General features: G+C 33.9%; 1 protein-coding gene across 2 annotated transcripts in view; it reads left to right on the forward strand.

Annotated features, from left to right (window-relative positions):
* LOC129235297 (trafficking protein particle complex subunit 11-like) overlaps positions 1 to 25,926 on the forward strand; it is a 121,265-nt gene that overhangs the window by 28,200 nt on the left and 67,139 nt on the right. For both annotated transcript variants that reach the window (XM_054869026.1, XM_054869025.1), the window contains exons 8-10: positions 9,516 to 9,612; positions 22,466 to 22,599; positions 25,285 to 25,426. In XM_054869026.1, coding sequence (XP_054725001.1) covers positions 9,516 to 9,612; positions 22,466 to 22,599; positions 25,285 to 25,426 — 373 coding nt within the window. The remainder of the gene's footprint in view (positions 1 to 9,515; positions 9,613 to 22,465; positions 22,600 to 25,284; positions 25,427 to 25,926) is intronic.

The raw sequence follows: 25,926 nt of genomic DNA on the forward strand, positions 1-25,926 counted from the left end.
CTGTTACGATGCATCACCGATTACGTGAAGGTCGTGATGTCATAGATCGGCGATTGCACGTGCGAGATACGTCATCAGGCGTCCGCATTAGAAGAAAGAAAAACATCGTTGAAAATTTCTCAATGATTAGGCAAGTGACTGATATTATGGTGGGATAAGTGGTGAGATGAATTCGTTAATTATTATATAAGGGGCGCTAGGCCAACAATGCCCCCCCTCTCACCATCTTATGAACATTATTTTCTTATACATTTAAAGATAATTCATTTCCTAACAAATCTCAATACCAGCTCTAGTTTTACAAAAAGATTTTGAATAAATATAAACATGATTAGTAGATTAGTTAAATACAACAACAAGCAAATTCTTTTATAACAAAATATCAATCAATCCGATTCCAGTCCGTTCAAACTGTTCCATTTTCCAAGTCAGTAACAAGTTCGAAAAAAAAATCAGTCCAATGTCATATAAACACATTCAATCTGCAAAAATTGAAAAACCTTGGCGAGTATACAAATACTTGGTATAAACACATTTAAACAGTACAAATATAAACTGTAAAACGCAAAAAATATATATATAACTTTAACCCGTTCCCGATAGTTAAAATAGTTTACTTTTCCCACATTACTACATTTTCAAAAAATTAAATTACTAAAGATATCACAAAAGCAATTACATTACAAAAACATTTTCATTGAACTTTATTAGTTCATATCGAGACAAAGGCTTAGTAAATACATCAGACATGTTATTTTTACTTCTAACAAATTCAACATCAAATATATCTTTATAAATTAAATCGCGTATATAAAAAAGCTTTACATCAATATGTTTTGTCCTATAATTTTCGATCGGTGATCTCACAAAATCTATTGTAGCTTGATTATCAACTTTTAACACAGATTTAATTTTGTGCTCCTTATTAATTACCCCCTTATTAACACATTCATCAATGATTCTATCAAACCAAAGAAGTTCTTTGCCGGCCTCTGTCATTGCAATAAACTCTGATTCCATCGTTGATAAACTAATGCACTTTTGTTTAAATGTTCGCCACGAAATCGGCGATTTGTTAATGAAAACAATCTGACCTCCGAGTGAAGTTCTATCGTCTCTGTTAGAGGCGAAATCTGCATCAGAATATGTTACAACTTGAATTTCATTGCATTGTAATTTAAGTTTGTAATTTCTAGTTTTAGAAACATAGCCTAATAATTTTAATAAACCATCCCAATGCTTTATACCGGGGTTATTTTGGAATTGGCTAAAAATGTTTGTAGCATAACTAATGTCTGGTCTTGTTCTGTTTGCTAGAAACGAAAGACAACCTAACAAATTCCTGTACGGTATTTTTGACATATCTTGTACATCTTGCTCGTTATTTGGACAATCTAGTTTAGTGTATATAATACCTTTACTTATCGGCAATGAGGAGATAGGGATATTGAATTTCTCAAAACGTTCATAAATTTCTTCAATATAGCCAATTTGACTTAATGAAAAACAATTCAAATCCTCCTCAAATTCCACGCCTAATAATTTTTTAGTTTTACCTAAAATTTTTAGATCAAAGTATTTTTGTAACAAATCTAAAACAGTTTGTATATCATTTTGACTCTTTCCAAATAAAACAATGTCATCTACATACAAAAGTAAAATTACAGAAGATTTATAAATATAGACACAGTTACACCATTCAAATTTACAAAAACCTATTGAAATCAATTTTTCTTCTATTTCGTAAAACCACAATCGTCCACTTTGGTGGAGTCCGTAAATTGCTTTATTTAGTTTACAATATAAATTTTCCATCCCCTTTTCTACAAAACCAGGTGGTTGTTTCATATAAATTGGTTCTGAAATAGGTGCATAAAGGTAAGCATTTTTCACATCACATTGGATGTTTACCCAGTTTAATTTTACCACCAAAAGAGAAAAGAAAAATCTTATAATGCTGAAATTTACAACTGGCGAGTACGTAAGATCATAACTCTCATATTTCAATTGAGAACTCCCTAAAGCTACTAGGCGACTTTTGTATCTCAAAATTTCCCCATTTTCATTTCTTTTGACTGTAAAAACCCAGCGAGAACCAATTGGAGTAGAATCATGCGGTAATTCGACAAGATTCCACACTTTGCGATCTTGCATCACTTTTAATTCTTCCCGCATTGAACTTATCCAATTGTCTTTTTCTCGCGATTTAAGGGCTTGTTTGTAAGTGTTAGGAATAATGATTTGATGTCCTAGTCATGCTTGAGAAAATTCATTAATTACATTACTGTTTACAGAGTTATCAATCTCTCCTTCAGTAGTATTTTTACCTTTAAAGCAAAATATATCTGGCTGATAAACAATATTATTTTTTCTGCAATATTTCTTTACATCATAAATTGATCTCAATCGTTTGTTGCTTCCCTTTTCAAAATAATAGATATCGTTACGAGACCCATCGGGTCTTGGTACGACTTTTCTTTCCCATTTTGTTAATTTTAAACATTTATCACTTTCATCATCTGATGATTCAGTTTCCCCCCTATCTGATTCTTCTGTTTCTGAATGAACTGGTGGTAGTTCGGGAATTTTTAAGATTTCCTCATCAGGAATTTCATCTTCATCTGATTTTGGTACATTTAACCATTCTATGGTGCCCATCACGACTCCACTGCGTTTAGACTCAAATTCGTCTTTGAAAAATTTTCCCTCATTAAATCTGACATTTATGGTCTCTATAATTTTATCATTTTCTGGAATCCAGATTCGATACCCTTTTGTCCGAAATGCATACCCAATTAAAATCCCTTTTTGGGCTTTAAGATCAAGCTTTTGCCGACGTTGCTTCGGCACACTAACGTAGGCTACGCATCCAAATGGTTTCAAGTGTCTGATTGAGGGTGATTTTCCCCCATATAGCTCAAAAGGAGTTAGTTTTTGATCTCTATGACATACGCGGTTCCAGGTGTACGTGAAATACAACATGGCTTCAGGCCAAAAGTTTTTACCTATACCACTCTCTTCTAAAATTACCCTAGTACCATCTGCCACAGTTCTGTTAAATACTTCAGCCGCCCCGTTTTGCTCAGGGGTATAACTATTAGTGAATTCATGTTTTATTCCTTCATTTTGACAAAATTTACTTAAAATTGTATTTGAAAATTCCCCTCCATTGTCAGTTCTTATTGCTTTCAGCTTTGTTCCCAGAAATCTCTCTGCCCTTTTAATATGATTAATGAGAATTTCTGCTGCCTGATTTTTATTTTTCAATGGGTACAATGACGTTCTACGGGAATAATCGTCAACAACTGAAAGAAAGTATCGTTCACCTCTTCTACCTTCAATACTCGATGGCCCCCAAATGTCACTATAAATTAATTCTAAAGGTTTCTTTGATCGAATTTCGTCCATTGGTTTGAAAGATACGCGTCTGAACTTTCCTAATTTACAATCTTCACAATTTACTTTATCATTTTTAAAAACTGGTAGACCCCTAGTACATTTATATTCAGCAGTTTTCTTTATATTATCGACATTTACATGAGCAAATCTTTTGTGCCATAATTCTAAGCTTTCAGTACTACTAGCTTCATAATTAACATTTTTATGTACATTTTCTGAAATTACCTTTGGGTTAACAAAATAAATGCCATTAGATAGTTTAGCTTTAAAAATTATTTCGCCATTATCTGATACAGTTACCAAACCTTTTCCCCCTTTAAAACATGCTCCCGCTTGGTCAAATCTGGGACCAGACAGTAAATTTCTTCGCAAATGCGGCGAATACATCACATTTACTAAATTAATGGTCTTAGGACCGAACTTCAACTTTATCTCTCCAACCCCCTCAATTGGAAAAACATGATTTTGGACTGCTACGGCCATCTTTCGATCATTTACAGGTTCATATTTATGGAAAAAGTTCTTATTATTTGCAAAGTGATGGCTGGCCGCCGAATCAAATGCCCATGATGAAGGATTACAGTCTATCTCGTTAAAGTTCGCTTCCGAAATAAAAAATGTTTTGGAAGGGTACTCACACTTTTTCGGCGATGAGGAGCTGCCTCTTCTGGTATACTGGTTCCTGTTTCTTCCTCTTGACCTCCTCTGGCCATAACTTGACTTCTTGGAGCTTGTGGATGGACTTCCCCCGCGGTTCCTCTCTGGAAAACTACAATCTTTGCGGATGTGGCCTGTACGTCCGCAATTATAACACGATCTTTTTTCTTTTGGAGCAACGTAGTTGGCGCTAATATTATCCTCGTCCTTCAGCTTTAATCTGCTCTCTTCAGAAATTAAGTCCTGTACTATCGTATCAAAAGAAAAATCCTCGGGTTTCTTTCTCAAAATTGATTGGCAAATGCTGTCATATTCCGATGGAAGATATCTCAAAACTTGAAAATTTAAGTATGACTCCGAAAAATTCTTGTCGATTCCCTTTATCCTGTCATAAATTCGACGAATTCTTGATGCGAAGAGATTAATGGATTCGCCTTGCTCAATTCGACAGTTTGTTAACTCAGTAAAAGTTCTCATATGCACACACCTGTTATCAGGATAAAAGTGTGCTTTTAGACATTCCCATGATTTTTCTGGCGACTCACAATGCTCTATTATTCTTTTGAATTCGTTGTCTACAAACAAATATATTAAAGATAATGCCGCTCGTTCTCTGGCCAAAAACTCACGAACGTCTCTCTCAGTAAATCCTGAATCTTTAGAGACTACTGGCACTGTTTCCTTACCAGTTACAATGTCCCAGGCGTTTTTCTCCATCAGGACAAATTTCATATCTGCTGCCCATGACACATAATTTGTGCCATTTAATTTCTCAATAGTTATCTGGGGATTCGCCATTATTTCGACAGAAAGTCGGAAGACAATATCAATGAGCACAAATAATCTAATATTTATCATCAGTATGCTCTTGTCGAAAAAAAATCTTCTATACGGCCCCCCCCATCGAAAATTATCACAGACTTCAAAAACATCATTTCCATCTCCAGTCCTACTGAAAATATAGGCTATCGAAAACAGAGTCCAGGTCGCCCATAACCTTTTAATGAGCAAGAGAATGCTCAAGACTAATAACCTCTAAATGCAATAACCTAATTAAATGTATGACTAGAAATGCATGATTAAAAAATAGTTGAAGACAACTTAAAAATAAAAACCAAATTTATTTGGTCATTTAGTAAAGTTAGTTAAATAAAATTAAAAAACATTTGAAACAACGCGAACTAGAGCTGAGCTATATCAATCTATTATATATCTATTAAAAAGAACCCGCATCGTTGCATAAAAGCAAACGAACGCTCAAGTCAACTTGCCAGAGAGAAAACACCGAAGAAGTCTCCTTTCTACTCGAAACATTTCCTTTTATCGTAAGTTAACTCATTTGCATGCGGACGCCAAATCACCTGATACACGCCAGCGTAGCACCTGGCCAATGAGCATCAGGCACGTGCCGATCTGTTACGATGCATCACCGATTACGTGAAGGTCGTGATGTCATAGATCGGCGATTGCACGTGCGAGATACGTCATCAGGCGTCCGCATTAGAAGAAAGAAAAACATCGTTGAAAATTTCTCAATGATTAGGCAAGTGACTGATATTATGGTGGGATAAGTGGTGAGATGAATTCGTTAATTATTATATAAGGGGCGCTAGGCCAACAACTATTACCGCTTTTTGCAGTTTGCAAAACTCTATTTACTATTCTCACAAACAAGTGATTACACATTTTTAGATATTATAAACTTTGACGAAGTAAATGATTTTTGCAATAAAAACATAATCAGTTTCTTTGTGGATGAGTAAGAATATTGTTTTATTGCATATAAGCAGGTAGTCAAATTTTAAAAAACCTAACCGTACTTATCGAGCAATGGTTTTGCTCCTTGATTCTGTTATTTGTAAATTTATCGTCTGCTGTATTTTTCATTGAATATTCAACTCTTTATTTTCTATCTATTATTGTTTGCAATGTTCATATTTGCTTTCATCATTAAATTTATTTATCGTCTGTGCTGTATATTAGACTGGAACATTCTATACCGTGAAAAAGGATTTCAGTTTTTAAAATATTGTGAATCGAAATGGTCGGTTATTGAAGTAATCCTGAAACAAATAAAATCTGTTGGCAAAATGGATCAAAATTCATTGCACAAGGAATTGTTGAAGCAGAGATTAAAAGATGCGGTCGTTTATTACGAGAGCTTGCTTACTGAAAACCATTTGATTGCAGCAGAATCATCAAGTTCAATTTCTCATGAAGCAGTGTGTTAATGGGCGAAGAAATTTATGAACGTACTATGGATATGCTGGTTGAAAAAATATTTGTAACTGAGGACGAACTTGCTCATGAAAATGAAAACTGTGAGGAGGAACCTTTTGAGCAAGTCGAAATTCAAAGCTCATCAGCTGAATACGAACCAGAAGAGAAAAAAAGAAGAGAGGTAGAGCATCTTCCTTTGGATTACAAAATTAAAGTTGTGAACATAGCAACGGCTCACCCCTCATGGAATCTACAAACGTTACAAAAGAAAGGGTAAAAAACAATGAATATTTATCGCAATGGGAGAAAGAAATAAAAAATGGAGGAAATCTATTAGATCAATACGATGTAATCAATTCTTGGACATATGATCGTTTTCTAGAAGCTCGAGAGAATTATCAGCAAGTTACTACTCGGAACTTGCAACAGTGGGCTTTAGCAGCAGCACGACAGTTTACAGATTTTGAATTTAAAACATCTGACAGTTGGGTAAAAAAATTCAAAAGGAAGCATGCCATTCGTCAGCGAAAAGTCACAAAATTTGTTTCAAAAAGAGAAACTGCGACAATCGAAGAAACTTTGGCTTCTGCAGACACTTTTGTAATCCAGACGTTAAAGTTGATACCGAATTTCAAAAACGATTATGTTATCAATGCTGACCAAACAGGTAAGTAATTAAAAACTTATTTTACGATCTTCAGACCAAGGGCGGATCCAGCTTCTGGTTTAGGAGGAGGTCATTTTCAGAAAGGGAGGGGTAAAAGGGTAATTTTTGTGCGAAATGGGCAATTTTGTTTCGAAATATGTCCCAAAAATGCAATTTTATTCTATATTTGATCATTTAAAAGATGGGTCATGACCCCCCCCCCCCCCACAACCCTCTCTCTGGATCCGCGCCTGCTTTTGACAAAATATTTTAATTCCCATTTCCTTTTTCCAGGATGTCAGTATCAGTCGGCGTACAACAGGACTTTGGCTCGAAAGGGAAGTAAAACTATTTTCGTCAAAAGGCACCACATGAATAGAGTAATGCATTCATATACCGCTCAATATTCTTTTACCCTGTCTGGAAAAGTTCTGCCCTTTGTATTTGTTTGTTTACAAAAAGCAACTGGTATTTTTGGCCCCCGAATTCAAAAAACAATTGATAAATATTCACAAAAATATAAAAATGTCATAATAACATCTTCGCAATCAGGAAAGGTAACGACAAGACTATACATCGAATTTTTAAACCGTTTGCTTGAAGTTTTATGTGGGAAAAGAAAAAATTTCTATTGATTATCGACTCTTCGGGAGGACAAACAAAACCTGAACTATATGATTAAATTTTCCAGGATGATGAAAAATCTCCAACTTGGTCAGTTAAAGGGATTCCACCAAAATGTACTCCTCTTGTTCAACCTTGCGACGTCTATTTTTATAGACAGGTAAAGAATTTAATAAAAAATATACAAAATTGCGCGTTTCTCGTTGAAAATAATAGAGAAATAAATACCCGTGAAGACTGCATAAAAATACAATCAATTGTCATCGCCAATTTTTGATAAAATGATTCGATATACCTGGTATACTTCTAAACATTCTGACAAAAGAGAAATTTTCCTGAATGTAAATGAAGTACGTTTTCCAACGACTCTTTCACAAAAAAGTTGATCCTGTAAGCAATCTTCCTTTATAAATTGTGCGAGATATCAAAACAGTTTTTGTTTTCCATGTTTTTATGATAAATATCATTCTGGTGTATGTATATAAATAACAACTATATTGTTAAAAATCATCTATAAATTAAGCTCCACAGTAATTTTGTAGCCGTTGTAATTCAAATTTTAACTTGTATCGATTTAATTTATCTCCATTTTCTCTATTAAAGGGCTTTACGTGTTTAAAAATTTCGCATTATCTTCAATTCAAATTGTACAAAGCTGTAACAGTTACTTTATAAATGAACAAAAAAAAAAAAACACTCGCAGTGGTTTTGAACCCGGATCGACCGCATGGAACCCCAGCGCGCTGCCCACATGACCGCCGGGCGCTTGTTTACGAAAAATCTCTGCTGGTTAATAAGTTGCGCGTAAATCTTTAAAGGCTGTTTTCTCGGAATTTTATGGCTAGTGCGCTTTATTACTTTACCCTGAGAGTACCCTTAAGGGATACTACTAATCTGCCAAATCTCATCCCGATCTGAATTTCCGAGACCGTAACCTCTCCTTGTAAAATGTGTTGGGAGCCCTGAACCAGTTTGCTAGTTCTAAACTGCAAATTGTTATCATGCATAATGTTTTTACCTCTATAAAAAATATATAAATTCTCCATACCTGAAAGTATAAGTGAAAATTAATTTAATGATTGGTTTTTGGTTACTATGAAAATTTATAAAAAGCGGTCGTTAGTCATATTTTGTAGCTAAAAATTTTGGCATAACAACTACGATTTCATATCCGGTTGTCATTTTTGATCCCTAACTTTTTATGAAAGAAATAACATTGATTGTCCTAATTTAAGACCAGTCATCATTTTCTACTAACTTAATATGTGCTCTATAACAAAAAAATCAACGCATCAAGGAGTTGTCCGATCTTGGTGCATCAATTTTTTTGTTATAGAGTGTATTACGCAGATTATCATAGGTATACACACGTCAAAGCAATCTCAAATTGCTAAGTGACACCCCCACTCGTTATGAGGGCTTGTGCTTATTAGCAGCAGTGGCTGATTTATAGGTTTGGGGGCCCGTCACAATGTATTTTGGTATACCACTGACCTATGTAAAACATTTATGATGCGCTTTTTGATGCCCCTGTAGTCCTGGGAGTCCGTTGCAGTTGGTAAATCCGCTACTGATCAGCCCAGTAATAGCAAGGACCTTTTTCACAGCAAGGGCGGGCCAATGGTTCTTGGACTTTTTATCCCTAAAACCCAAAATTGGTTGTGCTTCTGTTGATATCTAACTCATATTTGGTTATTTCTTCAGTGTGAATAATGTCATTGATCTATAGTTGGTATAAACCTGGCGGCTTTGTGAAGACTATACAGATCCTAATCTCAGCGTTAGGACACTGTCAGTTTGGGTTTGCCTCAACTATTGTCTTGTTGGTTTCTGAACTGAGAATTAGAAATAACATTCTTTAGAGGTTTTTTTTTTATGTGGTAGATTTTTTTTCCTTTTTTTAAGTTAATCTATGAATGTATTTATGTTTTTATGTTTATAGGTTTTTCTATTTATAATTTTTGAATAGGAACTATAAGCAAGCCTATGCAAATTTGATGGAAGTTCGTGCATCAGATGCCAATATGCTTGAAATTAAAACAATTGCTGGTTTCATAAATTATAAGGTAAAAGCATTATATTCTTTCAGAAATAGCATTGTAATTTGTTTTATTTGTTATTTTTTGTTTCAATCTCATCCCTAGTAATAAAATATTGTGAGTCAGTTATTTCAACCGTCTGACAATTCAAAATTCATGTATGCACTTATATTTTTAAGTATGCTTTTTTAATTAAGAGAATGAGTTAAATTCATGGGATATTTTACAACCAGCAGTGAACAAATTATCAAATATTCTAATTGATTATAATTAAACTTGTTTGAAATCAAATAGGGAGGTAAGATTTACTGATTAAGTTTCTTGAAAAGTAATGTTTTCATATGTTTGCTTAACTTGTATCAATATTTTAGGCTATGTTGTTGTTTTTTAAATCAAGTTATTCAAATATTAAAGGTATAAAGGTATGGCCTTTCCAATACTTGTGTGTAAAGTATTGGAAGGCCATAACACTCTTCTGAAGCCTGAAGCAGTGCTTATATCAGGAATGTAAAATAATGCCTCTTTCCTCTTACAATTATTTTGTCATAAAGAAAGTGAAATAACTTTTTTGAGGCTGTAAATTACCATGTTTTTATGAACTCTAGTTTTATTGATACGGTAAAATCTTGAAAATGTGAGATTACTGAGGCCAATAGTACCTTGGATTTTTAAAAATTTATCAACTGAAAATAGAAAGTAGCTTTTATTTTCTAAATAGAAGTCTCCCATAGGTACTACTTTTCCGTACTGAGAACAGAATTCCATCTTTAAAAAAATTGGTGGACAGATTTCCCTCCTTCAACCAAGAGATTATTTTCCTTGAATAGCATAATGTATATATGTTCATTTGCAATGCATATGTACAGACATCACTAAAAAACCTTATCAAAGTTGATGCAAGAATGCTCGAAATGGATATTTTAGTTGCTCATAGGAACATATTCAGAAAATACAAATCTGGATTAAATGCTTCTATGCAACTAACTTTTTTTGACTTATGAGCAAAATTAATTTCTTGATGAAATTGATGGAATCATGGCTATAATGTCAGCTCAACGCATTAATTAAAAACGTTTAGGCCTCTGCGCCCATTGGTGATGGATTCTTCAATCTTTCTTTGAAAAGTGTTTTTACTAGTTTAGTAAGGTTTGTCCCTTTTTTCCTTGTGTTAATTGCTAAGAAGTCATTTATGAAAATTTTGCTGAGGAAACCTAACACTAAGTCAGTCACAATCCAGCTGATTGCTTTAATGTGAATGCATCCCTCTGCCAGTTTGAACTGTAAAAAAGGAAGAAGAACATCAAAAGTTTGACTAAAATAAATACAGGGCTCCCAAATGGTCCGCTTTTCCCACCAAAGTCCGTTTTTTAGGGTTAAGTCCGCTTTAGACCGCTTTTTATCATTTTGTCCGATTAGTACGCTTTTATGTTGTTCTTACTTAAAAATCAGATTTTAAAAGTTTTCCATTACGTTAAAAGATATTGTACACCCAAACACGCGGCCGTGGCGCCTTAACCTGACTTTCCCGTATTATTTTACAGCAGATTGACGTCATTACTCCTCCTTCAACCGCTGCAGCATGAAAATCCATTAAAAAGAGGTTTAAGGGAGGAGTTATGACGTCGAATCGTGTCACAGGGTGCTACCGATATTTCTCGGAATTTCACCCTCATGTTTACAATAACGAATAAACTTTCCGATCTCGGATCTCAATAACTCAAATATTCCTTTATCTCAAAGTTTTCATTGGATCCCAAACTCTTGGGACTGTTGTGTGTGGAAACTTCCCATAACTGGAACGTTTTAGCCGGTCCCTTGGGGCTTAGAGTTGTCGCGCGTTGACTGTAATCCTTTTGCAAATGAAATCAGAAGTAATCTCGTGGTGCATGCGCCATTTTTTTTACAGGCGCATATGTTCGTAAATTTTACACCCTTGAAAAACCTTGAAAAGTTCCTGAAAAAAAAAGAGTTCATTTTCCAAGTGCTTGAAAACTTTGAAAAAGTATGAAAAATTTCTTTATTCTTGAATTCATTCAAAAATCATTACAAGCAATCTAAAGCATACTTTAGATTGCTTGTAATTCTTTTAAAAATATTTCATCAGTGCAATTTTCTGAACATATGTTTGATATGCAGCATTGCCACGGCCGTCGCCAAGTGCATTCGTTTGGGGGGGGGGGGGTGTTGAAACCGATTTTGCCGACTGATACATCCGCACACAATATATATATATATATATATTTGACCGAAATTCGTCACATATTGCAGTCTGCAACACGCATTGTAGACTAACTTTAGTAATGCTAAGGGAATGCATTAATTTCGATACAAGTCAATATATACTGCTTTCCTCCGAAAAATTTCTGGAATTGGCATCCGAAAAAGGTAACTTTAGGCTTTGTTGTATATTTTAAGAAAGAGAAGGCGCAGGTTCCCCTCCCCCCCCCCCCATTATCTTTTTCACTGGGGTCAATTTTGGACTTTATAGAGAGGATGGTTTTGGGGGCTAGAGACAAAGATTTATGCTATCTTTGCTGACGCAAAGAAAAGGAATGGGGTGTTTGGGGGCCCTCGAAAAGTTTTCGAAATTAAAGTTTTAAAAACGTAGTTTTAGGTTATTTATGGAGACTGTGGGTGAGAGGGTAGGTACTGACAGATCTCCAGTGGACAGTGGCAGATTAGCTATAGAAAAAAGGGAATAATAACATACAGTCTAACAAACAGTCATGACTCTCAATTTTAAAAGACTCGATTTTTTAGGAAATTTACGAGGAATTATAAGAACTTTTAGAGGAGACATAATGAGGAAATTCGAGAAAAAAAAAGAAAGAAAACATATTTTATCCATTCAAAATTTAAACTTAGGCCAAAGAATATTTTCTACTTACACAAAAAGCTTTCATACTATATGGTGAATTAATTATATTACATAAGCAAAGCATGTTTTGGAAGAAAAAAATATCTCACGGTAGTCATCCATTCAGGTACCCTTTGAATACTTTGTTTTTCATTGAATATTTTCATAGAGCACGAAGAAGATTAAAAGTATACAAATCAAGAGAATTGCATTGTATGTCGAGAAATAGAGTATGATATAGAGAGTATAATATGAGTCATCTCATGATAATAATGGAAGGTTAGAAAAAGCGGTGTTTGGCAGGTTCCACCCTTGAAAATTTTAGAAATTGTTATTCTGAAAACGAATTTTTAGACAACCTTTGACGATGTTTGGGTGACAGCAGGCTCGGAAAATGTTTCGAAACAGAAGACTTCAAAATGCGATTTTAAGCTATTTTTTGGACCCGTTAGGGGAAGGGATGGGACCAAGGGGCGCTCCTTTTGCAATTTTGTGAAATTAAAGTTCCATAGGCAATCATAACTCACTATTAGTCATATTAAGGAAAGAAGAGATGAATGACATCTTTTTAGTGTTGGGGGGAAAGAGTGGGATTAAAAGACTCAGCCCCGAAATTTTCTGAGATTGAAGTTCGAAAAATGTATTTTTACACAATCTGTGATGTTGTTCAGAGATTGTCCCTCGAAAAACTTTATTATTTCTATTCTGTCTTCAAAAATTGGGTTTTCGAGTCATAAATTTGAAACAATTTTCGGTAAGACTTTCTCCTCCTCTTCCTTATCTAACGTAGCTAAACATAGTTTTCTAATGTTTTTAGCAGGGACACAGTTCCCCGGCACTTTATTCCTCCTTCGACATCAAAGATGGCTTGAAATTGCATTTTTTGCCTCAATGTTGAAACATTTCTGTCGAGAACCACGGAATCTTATCTCTTCCTTTAACGTCACGAAACGTTAGTGTAAAAGTGCCTTGCCTATAAGAAGCCATGTCTGCCTAGTCGAAAACTAGGGGTCTGACTCTTTAGGGGGCCCTGCTCGGAATCAGACTCGTATAAATTTTATCAGTTTATGGAAGGAAAGGGGCACGGAAAGCAAACTAACAACTAACCTGCCTTGGCTCTTGAAGGCCTTGCTTTCAGACCTCCAATTTTGAACAATACCCTCATCCCCGTTGATCTCTACACATAACCTAAAACTTCGCTTTTGAAACTTCAAAATTAAATATTTTCTGGAGATATCCTCCAAGCACTATATTTTCCCTAACGTCATCAAAATAATCCTCAAACGCGTTTTAAGATTTTAATTAAAAAAAAAAAATATCCAGTTGAGAGTCCCCGAACTACACGCTTCCAAATATCAAAGATAGCCTGAAACTGAGCACAATTTTGCAGAGCTAAATTCTGAAACACCCCATCTCACCTAATGTCTGCAAAGATAGTCTAAAATTGCGTTTTGAAAACTTCCAAATCCAAAAAGTTTCCGGGAGAAACTCTTGACTCCCTAATATCAGCAAAGATAGTCTAAAACTTACTTCAATTTAAAAAAATATACCGAGAGGGTACTCCAAATCCTCTTTCCACATTACAAAATGTAGCCTAAAATTACGATTTTTACGTCAATTTCCCAAATAATCGCATTCTGCTCTTTTTACAAGCCCCCTACCATCTATGGCAGCATTGAAAGTACAATTTCAACATTTAACGAGTGAGGATCAATTTAAAGATCAGTATTGATGATCAAGAGCGTCAAAATGGTCTAACTCTGCCTGATGTCAGTACACAGTGAAATCAAAGTCTTATTTATAAATAACTAAAAAAAGAAAAATGAGAGCTATTTCAATTTTTAATGTTTAAAAAATTTTCTGAGCATGTTTAAGTGATTTATCAACATTACTGTAGGTGAAAACATTTCAGTATTTCTGTCTCCTAGTTAAATTTTAATCATATTACTCATGCATAGACGTTTTACAGCTTTTTATATCTTTTTCAAAATATCCAGATTCACAAATATAAGTGTATTGGAATTTTAAATTATTGTTAAATTTAAAGCTACCAATTATTAGCATAATTTGTAATTAGGGATTGCAATACCAGTCCTAAAATTCAATACTGGTATTTGATATTTTTAGAGCATGATACCGGAATTCCGGTATTAATTCCAGTATTTGAAATTTCTCAAAAAATATATATTTCTCAAAACATATTGTTTCGTTTCCACATTTCATAATTTTGTACCAACATTTTATTATTTATAAAAACGTATTGTGAACAAACGTAAATACAGGAACAGATGTTATAAAAAAAATCAGTTGTAGTAAAAAACATAATTATTGAATTGTTTCAGAGCCTAGAACTCATTTGGTACTCTACTTTCCCCGGTGGTACTGTTATCAATGCGCGATACACCTCGATCCTTTTAAAGTATTGATTATCTTTGCAAACACAGGCCATCCACCTATACCTATGTTTAAGCAAGAACTTCTTTGTATACAACATTTTTAGTTTCTTTTCTGGTGCTAAAATTATTAAGCTGCTTGATGACTTTGGAGCAAGCTACATAAAATTGGCCGTGTGAAAAAAAAGTCTTCTCTTAAATTGATCCCTGCTACTTTTAATGTCTGTCCTTGTGACTTATTAACGGTTAACATGGCGCACAAAAATGCGATTCATCTCACCGTCTAGTAATGAAAACATCATTTTGCAATCTTTCCGCTACTTTTGTTTCATGATATTTGATTTGTTTGTGATTTTGAACCCAAATTTGAACATTAATAGATTGATTTTGGTCCTGTATCATGGAAAAAGAAATGTGCTAAAATATAAGTAGATATTTTATAAGTTAAATTGAGAAAAATTTTTAATTAAAACTATTTATTAAAGAATATTCTACCAAAGAAACTTTTTCTTTCTCTTTTTCTTTTAAACTTACAACACTGCGAATGTGTAACAGGGGCCAATAGACATCCAGTTTTCCATCCCAGCCAGCACCCAATTTACATCTTTTTTTTTTTTTTTCAATATTTAGTGGAAGATATATAAAAAAGATAAGCTCAAAATAAAGCTTTGAAAATATTACATTAAAATAATCATACCTCTTCTGCTGTTTTCAAATGAGTTTTTTTTTTCCTCAAATTAAGATCAAATGCTTTCAGGTTTTTCCTTCCTTGCCACAAGAATTATTGCTCGTTCACTTGCAAAGTGAAGTTCAAAATTTCAACTAAACTTTTTTTTTGTGCAGTGCTGAATAATCAAAATAACTCCATATGTAGAATCGTCATTGAAGTCGTCTGCTCTACTCCTTGATGCGGCTAGCAATGAAAATCAAACTCAATGCCACTTTTGTCATCAAGGTTCCAGCTCTAATAACCATTTTCGTCTTTTGGCGGAAAGTTCACACAGCAGGGCTCCGGACAAACCGTTTGAAACTAAAAGCACACAACAACAGTTTTGATTCAGGATTTCCCTAATTTTCCCTCGAGCTCTTAGTTCCAGAGAAACGTTTTCAGTGGAAAAGACCCTGAAGGTCCAACATTCCTGTGTTTCTAGTGTCCAACTGGTCCTTCTTTTATCACGTATCTTCCACACGACTACGCCGTCTCGGCGGTGACATTTCTGAGTACTACAATTGACGGACAAATGTCCTGTTACAATACTGTGCACTTGTGTGGTCGACAAATAAGCATAACCCCAGATAGTAAAATGCTATTTTGATTTTTACTCGTTAGCGTAATAAAAGTGGAAATGGTGCTCAATTTGTGTCCAGAAGTTTTTTTCAAAAACAAACACTTATGAGTACAAATGTGACTTTGTATTGTAATATTTTCACTATCTTTCTCTCAATTTTAATTTGTTTTAGTTTTGGCTTCCTATGTATTTTTCCCACTTTGATGTGGTTTTTATTGATGATGCAATTTCATAAACGTGTCGACGACCAGAAGCTATTGTATTTTTAAACTGATAATTTCCATAGGTTTTTCTATGTAATGTTCTAAATAATTTTAAAAAATGTTTGAAACGTGCATCTTGACTGCTCATCGTTAGGTAATTTTAATGTGCAATACAGATTCCCGGGTGATATCTAAATAATATATTAAGGTTTCTTTTTCTTTTTAGATTTTGAAGAATTAACACTCGATTAGAATTTACGAATATCAGACTTAACGTTCAAATCCAAAACGTCCATGACATTCAGAATTAATTCTAAAAATAAATTGCCGATTGTAGCTGAAACTGCCGACTGACCCTGTGACTTCAGCAAAATATTCTTATTCGGCAAAACTTGTCTGATGATTCGGCAAGCTTTGAGACATTATTGCATTTTTTTAAATTTTAATTCCTGAATTTTCCTTCTCATGTGTGCATTGCATACTCATATTTTATCATTCGGCAAATTGAAAATTTCTCAAAAATTTAAGTTCGGGGCGTCACTGGATCAGTGTCGGCAAAATCAAATTTTGTTCAAGTGAATGTCGGTAAATTGGGAATGCGGTGCAATTAGCAGCTGCGAGTTGGTTACGAGGTGCGGCTAGAAAAAACCGAACTAGCACAGGTGAAACTATAAAACGAATGCAATAAGGCTGAAAGTCGCCTGGCCTGTCACGTGACTCTTGCTCCGCCTACTGCTCGAGTTTCATCTGCCTCCTGCACTCAGTCTGCCCGTGGCGTCTGTTCTAAGTAGTTGACGTTTTGTCTGTGCGTCGGAAAAATGTTGAGTGTACAGAAAGAACAGCGTGTTAACATCAAATTTCTTTTCAAACTTGAAAAATCTGCAAGTGAAACGTTTGTAATGTTGCAACAAGTTTACGGCGATGATTGTTTATCGCGAACACAAGTGTTTGAGTGGTTTAAATGATTTAAAGATGACCGCGAAGACACAAGTGATGATGCTCGCACTGGCAGACCATTGTCAGCAAAAACTGATGCAAACATTGAAAAAATCGGTAAACTTGTTCGAGAAGATCGCCGTTTAACAATCAGAGCAATGTCTGAGTTGACAGGAATTGACAAGGAAACTGTTAGGCAGATTCTTCATGAAAGTTTCAACATGAACAAAGTGTGTGCAAAAATGGTTCCAAAGTGTCTCACAATTGAACAGAAGGAACGCCGAAGAATGATTTGTTCTGACATCCTAGAAAACATTGAAAGAGATCCCACCTTTTTACAAAATGTTATTACTTGTGATGAATCGTGGTTTTTTACTTACGATCCCGAAACCAAACGCCAGTCGATGCATTGGAAATCTCCTGATTCTCCACGACAAAAAAAAGCACGAATGTCAAAATCGAAATTCAAGGCAATGATGATTGTTTTTTTTTGATGTCAAAGGGATTGTACACATTGATTGGGTACCAGAGGGACAAACAGTGAATCAGCATTACTACATTAGCGTCCTGACTACCCTATGTGAGCGAGTACGGAGAAAACGGAACGATTTGTGGAAAAAAAAAGACATGGATCCTGCACCAAGACAATGCCCCAGCTCACAATGCGTTGTCAGTGAAGACGTTTTTAGCCAATCACAACATTCCCATCTTAGACCATCCACCCTACTCACCTGATTTGGCCCCCTGTGATTTTTTTTCTTTTCCCTAAAGTCAAGTCAGCTTTGAAAGGACCTCGTATGTCTTTCAGAAGAACAGTCTTCAGTACTATCACAGGATACACTAGACATTCCTATACAAACTAAACTAGTATATACATGTTTTTTATTTTTCTTTCTTCATTAAAAGGTGAAAATGTACTCATGGTCAACATTACTTTCTACTCAAATATTTTGAATCTAGAATCAATTGAAAAGGCAAAAATGCCGACTCTCTAGATAGACTTTCTGAGGGGACCAATGCTTATTGTGTCGGCAAAATGAGATGTCGCAAAGTAAACAATCAGCATAGTGAGCAGATGAAAAAAATGTTTGTGTCTGCAATATGAATTCATCAGAATGAGCATGAAGCGCAATCAAACTCAGTATACCCGCACGAACTCTTCATGTTTTCTTCCATCTCGTCAATGCTTATTATTAATTATAAATATGTGTACATTGTATTATACATATCTCAAAAAATCAAACACTTCGTGAATGCTGAAACTAATGAGTCAAAAATGCCGACTCTTGTGAATTTGATGATTAGGCACTGTGCAATGCCGTATTTACGCACTCGGTAAAAGAAGCGACCTAAAGATGCACGCTCAAGGAAACAGTTGGCGAAAGAATGCTGAATGACCGTGTTTGCTGTACGTAGTGTGAGCAAAATGAAAATGAATAAATAAAAATCCTATTCATTATTTTCTCTTGCGCAAAATACCTAAAAGGTTAGATTTGTAACTTTGGAATATGAAAATGCTAAAAAAAAAAAAAAATCAATCAATAAAAGCTTTGAAAATCCGAAACATTGAAAATGCCGACTTAAAAAACTGATTTTGCCGACTGGAGGAAATCTCTGGGAGGGTGAGACACCCCCCTCACCCCCCTGTGGCGACGATCCTGAGTATTGCGAAAAACTGCTTCTCTCGTTTGAAATTTCCATCCTTTTGCATCTTGTAAATATTTTGATGTTTTTGACAGTAGGAAGTTATTTTGACATGTACTACTTTAGATTAGCTTATTTTTCGTTTAATTTCAGTAATTAACAAAGGAATTAGTGTGGAAACCATAACAACATTGAACTTACTTGGACTTCGGGGAAAACTGCTTCTTGCGTTTGAAATTTCAATCCTTTTGCGTCTTGTAAATATTTTGATGTTTATGACAGTAGGAAGTTATTTTGACATATACTACTTTAGATTAGCTTATTTTTCGTTTAATTTCAATAATTAACGAAGCACTTATTTTGGAAACTATGGCAACATTGAACTTACTCGACTTTGCGGAAAATGAGTTTTAGTGTTTGAAATTTCAATCTTTTTGCATCATGAAAATATTAAAATTATTTACCCAATCGAATGTTATTTTCCCAAATGCTACCTTAGATTAGCATGTTTTATGTTCAATTTAGTAGAAAATAAATAAATTTATTTTATTGGAAATATGCCAAAATTTGAACTTGGTTCGTGAAAATTTACTAATCTGAGCTTTCAATCGTTTTGTGTCTAATAAATATTTTTATATTTTTGGCAATTTGAAGTTGTTTTGACATGCTACATTAGAACATTAGATTAACTTGTTTTAATTTTTATTTAAATAACTAAAAAATTAATATTTTTTGTTTTTAACTCAAATTTTCAATTTTTCAAACTTAATTTTAATTACTATTAGATTATTTTTGGTTATTACGGTTTTTTTAATAGGGAGGGGGGTATTAAATGTAAACAATTGAGTGCATAATATTTTAACTGTATGTATTTGGAACAAGTTTGAATTATAAAATTTCATAAAGTTGAATTTATGTACATCATTTCATTGTCGTGATGCCTGCTAAAGAGGAGAATTAGTCCCCCCCCCCCCATAAAAGTTCAAAGTGCTCATGGCCTTACAATCATGGATTTTTTTTTTTAGTCTAAGCTTTATGATTCTTGAAAATATACTTTGAATATGAAAGTTGCAAAACTAAGCCTCATGTGATCTGCTTCTCTTTGTCATTAAGCATTTCAGACATTTTTAGGAAAACTTTGAATACAGCAGATCTTTTATCAAAGTGTCTCTTGTAGAAAAAGCAGTTTGTTTTCCTCTACTTTTATATTACTTCCTGTTATTTATATGTTAGCATTAAATGAAATCTGCATGCAATATTTATAGTGCAAATTTAGGGTAGTACCTTGAAAAATATTTTTTTACTCTTGAAAAGTGCTTAAATTTTTTTCTCCAAGGTGGCGACAGGAACTGAAAAAAAAAAGTTCCCTGATTTCCCTGATTAACGTTACCAATGATAATGATTTTCTTTCTTTGCCCTACCTGAAAGCATTGCATATTAAATAAAATGCAGTGTTTAAAACGGTTTAAATTGTAAATTAAAAATATATGTTGGAAAGATGCTCTTTTTTTTTTGGTAAAAACAGTACATTAAATTTGCGGCACAGAAATCTTATAAGAAATCTAAAACAAATACTTTACTTCCAGGAACTAGTTAACATAAGGAGTTTAAGAAATTATCAAAACCACTCTTAAAGACATATCTAATCATGATACAACTAAAAGAATTTAAATGAAAATAATCTTGAACTGAATTTTCAAGCAGTATAATTGTTGCTGCAAGAATGATAAGTGATAGTTAAAGCATAGAAGTAATGTAGTTTTACTTACGCAAATCATTAATAGACATATTTATGTAAAACAAATTGAAATCTTTCAACAACCAGTCATATTAAGCTATTCTCTAATCAAAAACTTAGGTTTTAATGAATGAAAAGGGCATTTTAACTGTTAAAAAAATAAAAATATTTATTTAATGTACACAACTCAATTTCAAATGATTTCATTAGTTGTCTAAAAAAATTTTTTAGATTACTTTAATAACGAACAACATTGAAATGCAAAAACAATAATTAATTTCAAAATATATATGTATATGGTTTTAAAATAAAAAAGTTTTAAAGTCTGAAAAAAAAAAAAATTTATAATCTGAAGTGACAGCGAATAATACCATAGCAAAAAAAAAAAAAAACCTTTTTAAGTCAAAATTTAATTTTAGCTATTAAATTAAAAACGCCAAGTGATAACTTTTAAGATTTTATCAGCCTTATTTAAAAAATAAAGATTTTATCTTGAAATTGTGATAACAGTATGCTAAATACTTCAAGACAATGAGTAAAGGCAAGGCAGCAAAGTCAATAATGATGGCTTCCTCTTTGCCTGTAGGGTTGTTTATTTTACGTTGCATGGAATGCTTAGAAGGAAAATTCAAGCCAGCTTGAAATGAAAAACTTTACAGACACAGAAGCAATCTTAAGAAGTTCATCCTAAGATTGAATACTTTGAACTTGATGAAAAAAGATACACAAATATTAGGCAGTGTATAATCATAACGCATTAATCTCACTTTTTTAAAACAAATAATTGGTGAAAAACTCATAGAGAATAAAAATACTTCATTTTGCAAAGAATGATTTTTTTCTTCATTTCACCAATTTTCCCTGAATTTTTGTTGTTTTTTCAAAATTCCCTGATATTTCCCTGATTTTTTCCCTGAGTGATTAAGTTCCCTGACTTTTTCCTGATCTCCCTGATTTCCCTGATCTGTCGCCACCCTGTTCTCCCTAAAAGATATGAACCCTGTGATAAGAGATTAAATTTAAAATCCAAATATAAAATAATTTTACTATAAACTCAGTTGTAGCTTTGTTGAAAATCAAAACAATATTCTTTAGGTTTCAGTGCGAGTCATGGTGGAAGTGTAAATTTCTCAGCAAATAGTTAGATGAAACTGATGAAAATGGGAACAAAATTAGAGGCTGGGGAAAACAACAAGAGAATAACGTTTTTTTGTTTGGTGTATGATAACGCTATTAAAAAGCATTACATGACAGAAAAACATAAAAATAATTTAAAATTAAATAAAGATGAAGTGCAACTTCACCCATCCTTCAGTGAAACTACCAGCATCCCTGGTTCAAGTCAAAGTGTATCATTAAGCCTATTTAGTTCTAAAGAGGATGCCTTAAGTGCTGAACTAAGTGCCCCCCCTCATCCAAATATTTGTGTAAATAATATTATTCGATGGATAAAAAGATCAGTTTCACAGGTGATAAAAGAATTGCATCATTATTATAGTTAATTTACAAATTATCTTCAAGGATTTAACCCAGCCGGCAACTAATTTGCCTTTTGGTGCTTCCCTGGGTTCGACTATGAGTGGTCCTCCCAAGGTCCTCTTTTTGATCTTAATTGGTCCTCTTTAGTCCCCTTTTTGATTGAAAATAGTCCTCTTTTACACTTTTCTGAAGCTAAAATGTGTTGGGAGCCCTGTAAATACATAAATATTTACTTAAAAAAAAATTAAACACCTTTTCTTAAAATTGATAGTTTTAGCTGTTTTAATTGTTACTATTAATATCTGTATGAGACTGAAATTTAATTGTGTGTTTTGGTGTAGATGTGCAGACTCTCATTTCTTAATACAGCACCTGTGGATGCCATTTCTCAATTTAGAAATCATGTGGATATATTCAAGAACAAAATTGGGCATCATGAACTGGCCTTTGAACATAGTGCTTGGATGTCTAAGCAGTGAGTATGCAATATGTTAATCAGTGCTTTTTTATGTCTCTGTGTGTGTACATGCTCTCTTCCAAGAAGTTGAAAAGTTTCAAATGATTTACTCTATGCTACAATCAAGAAAAGAAAGCAAAAAAAATCAACTCTCAAAGAAGTCAAACTTCTTTTTCACGTAAATATAGGGGAAGGGGAACTAAAGAAAGAACTTAAAAGAGTGAAAAAATAGAATTGGATCTGTTACAAGGGTTGATCCAAAAGTAAGGTTCCTATCAATTTTACAAATGCAGTAAAACTCCTCTAATGCGGACACTAACGGGACAAATATTTTTTGTTCTTAATCGAGGGATGGCTGCAGGACAGGGGTTTAATAATGTTATTTGCCTTGGAATCGGGAATTAAATATTGTCCACGTAAGAGAGGTGTGTGCAGTTGAGGCATGTTTGTTAAAAGGGGTTTTACTGTATTTAGCACTGTCTATTCTCATTGAAATTTACATCGTTGAAAGAAAAAACTTTTCTCTGTTTTTATACATATTCGCCATCTTTTTCTTTGCATAATTGTCGACGGTGCCCTAACTTCTGTATCAAGTGTCACAGAATTCCATCGCCAGCCCGTTGAGGAAGTGTTTCACTCCTTGTTTGACGTTGTCATCTGGCTATCAAAGGGTTCATTAAACTTAGGAAACAACGAATGATCACTAGACTCGAGCTCCAGACTGCATTCAAAGACGGAGTGGTTTATTGACTGTTATCTCCCACTCTGACGGTGGAATTCTGTGACACTCGATATAGAAGTTAAGGCACTATTGACAGTAATGCACAGAAAAAGATGGTGATTATGCATAAAAAATAGTACATATAGACTATGTATAAAAATAGAGAAATGTTTTTTCTTTCCAACGATGTAAATTTCAATACAAATACAAATCTTAGAGAATAATAGTCTGTTGGCTCGTTTGCAGTATGGTTTCAGGAAAGGTAAACCGTATGATACTAATTTATTGCATTTCTATGACAAGGTTACCTTGGCTTTAGATAACAAAAAGTGTGTGGATGTGGTTTATATTGATTTTCAAAAAGCTTTGGGTAAGGTACCGCATGTTGCTCTTCTTAGAAAACTAGCTAATATAGGAATAGGAGGGAAAACCTTACTTTCGGCTAGGAATCGGCTGACTGGAAGAAAACAAAAAGTAGTTGTAAGAGGAAAGCATTCTAAATGGAGTGATGTTTTAAGCAGAGTTTATCAGGGATCAGTTTTAGGACCTCTTCTGTTTATTATTTTTATGAATGACATTGATGAAAATATTTCTGGAAATATTTCTGGAAACATAAATTGTTTTGCTGATGATGTAAAAGTTATGGGGATTGTAAGGAATGAGGAACAAGTAAAACAACTTCAAGAGGATTTAGATTATATTACTAAGTGAGCGGATAGGTGGGGTATGGCAGTTAATGTAGGGAAATGTCAAGTGGTACACTTAGGGCATGAAAATAAGCGTACAAATTATTATTTACAGGGTTTGGTCATTAGTTAGGCAGAAAACGTTATTGATCTATTCCCATGTTTCTCTTAGCAGTTTTAATCTGATTGATAACTTACTAGCAAGAATATTTTCATATTTCAAATGACAGGCAATATCATTTTCACTTAATAAGAGTTTTTTTAGCATGAGGTTTTAGTTATGATATGTGGAAATTGTCGTTGCTGATTTAAACTTTTAAGCAGTTCATTTTATTCTGTTCTGGTGTCAGTAGATGCAGTGCAGGGGGATGTTAGAGGCAGAAGAAATATTTTTTATAAAATGGGTCATAAACTTCAAACCATGTGAGATATAAATACTTTATTAAATCATGCTGGAAAGGAACACCTGTTCCAGTTGCAACTAACATCTTGTTCCCCAAAAAGGAATGGCGTTTCTCACATTTCATTTGCACTAGTTATCTCTAAATTTTGAGTTTTGTCACTTAGAACTTTTTGTTCATTCGAACCCTGTTTGTAACTCAATGCATAGGTTGTGTCTCATTTCTAAAAATGGCTTTGATTTTAGAGAAATGAGGAAAAGGAAAGAAACATTATAAGTTTATAGGAATAAACATCATATTCATCCAATCAAACACATTTCTACAAAATAATCACTTCAATATTCATTTACTCTAAGCTCTACCATTGTTCTATTCATGTACTGTACCCTTCTTGTTCAGTTTTGATCTCCTTATCTTAAGAAAGATATTAATGTATTGGAAAGGATTCAAAGGTGGGCTACAAGGCTAATAAATGGACTTTCTCATTTAGACTATGATTCCAAGCTTAGAAGGCTAAAAATATACAGTCTTGAGCAACGAAGAGACCGAGGGGACATGATTCAGTTGTTTAAATTTATTAAAATGAAAGATGTTACGGGGCTGAAGTTTAGCGCTGAAAACAGGACAAGGGGTCATTGTTTTAAGCTATTTAAATCTCAGGCTAACATGGATATTAGGAAAAATTATTATTTTACCAGGGTAGTGGAACCTTGGAACAGCTTATCAGAAGAGGTCATATTGAGCAAGGGAGTCGATAGTTTTAAGAGGGCCATTGATCTTCACTAGGGATTGTAAATTGACTAGGACCAGTCTAGCTGGGCCCAGAGCCTGTTGCTGGTAGTCACATTTGTATTTGTATTCTTTACTTTTCTGATGTATAGTGTTTATTTTGTAGGTTCAGCCATTTTGGAGATTTATTTGAAGATGCTGTACAACAAGGGTTGAATGCTATTCAGACGCAGCACCCTGGATTTTATTATCAGCAAGCCGCAAATTATGCTACCAGTCGGAAGATGCTGTGTTACAAGCTATGCAAAGTGAGTTTTTATGTTCAAGCTGTCTTACTGTCATTTGCATATAAATATAGTAATTAAATAAAAAACATGAATCGTTTATGAACATATTAGTATTTTATGTAAAAGAAGCAACTGTCACATTTTCCCCAATTAATAAACTGAAGTTTTCACAACTTAAACACCCTGATCAGGAATTTTACAGATGGGGGATTTATAGTATTTCCTGTTAGTGTGGATTGGCATACATAGAACAGACTATACTGAAATTTATATCAATAAACTGAAATTTTCACAACTTAAACATCCTGTTCAGGAATTTGACAAATGAGGGATTTATAGTATTTCCTGCCAGCGTGGATTGGCATATATAGGACAGACTAGACGTGCTGTCAAATTCCCTATAAAAGAACATGAAAATTGGGGAAAAACAGACAAAGTGTCCTTTATAGCTCTAAAGTTGTGGTACACAACCGGTGATTCATGGCCATATGTGGCCAGAAGCTGACCTTTGTGGCTTGTTT

This window comes from Uloborus diversus, chromosome 2 (assembly GCF_026930045.1).
Source record: "Uloborus diversus isolate 005 chromosome 2, Udiv.v.3.1, whole genome shotgun sequence".
Taxonomy (NCBI): Eukaryota; Metazoa; Arthropoda; class Arachnida; order Araneae; family Uloboridae; genus Uloborus; species Uloborus diversus.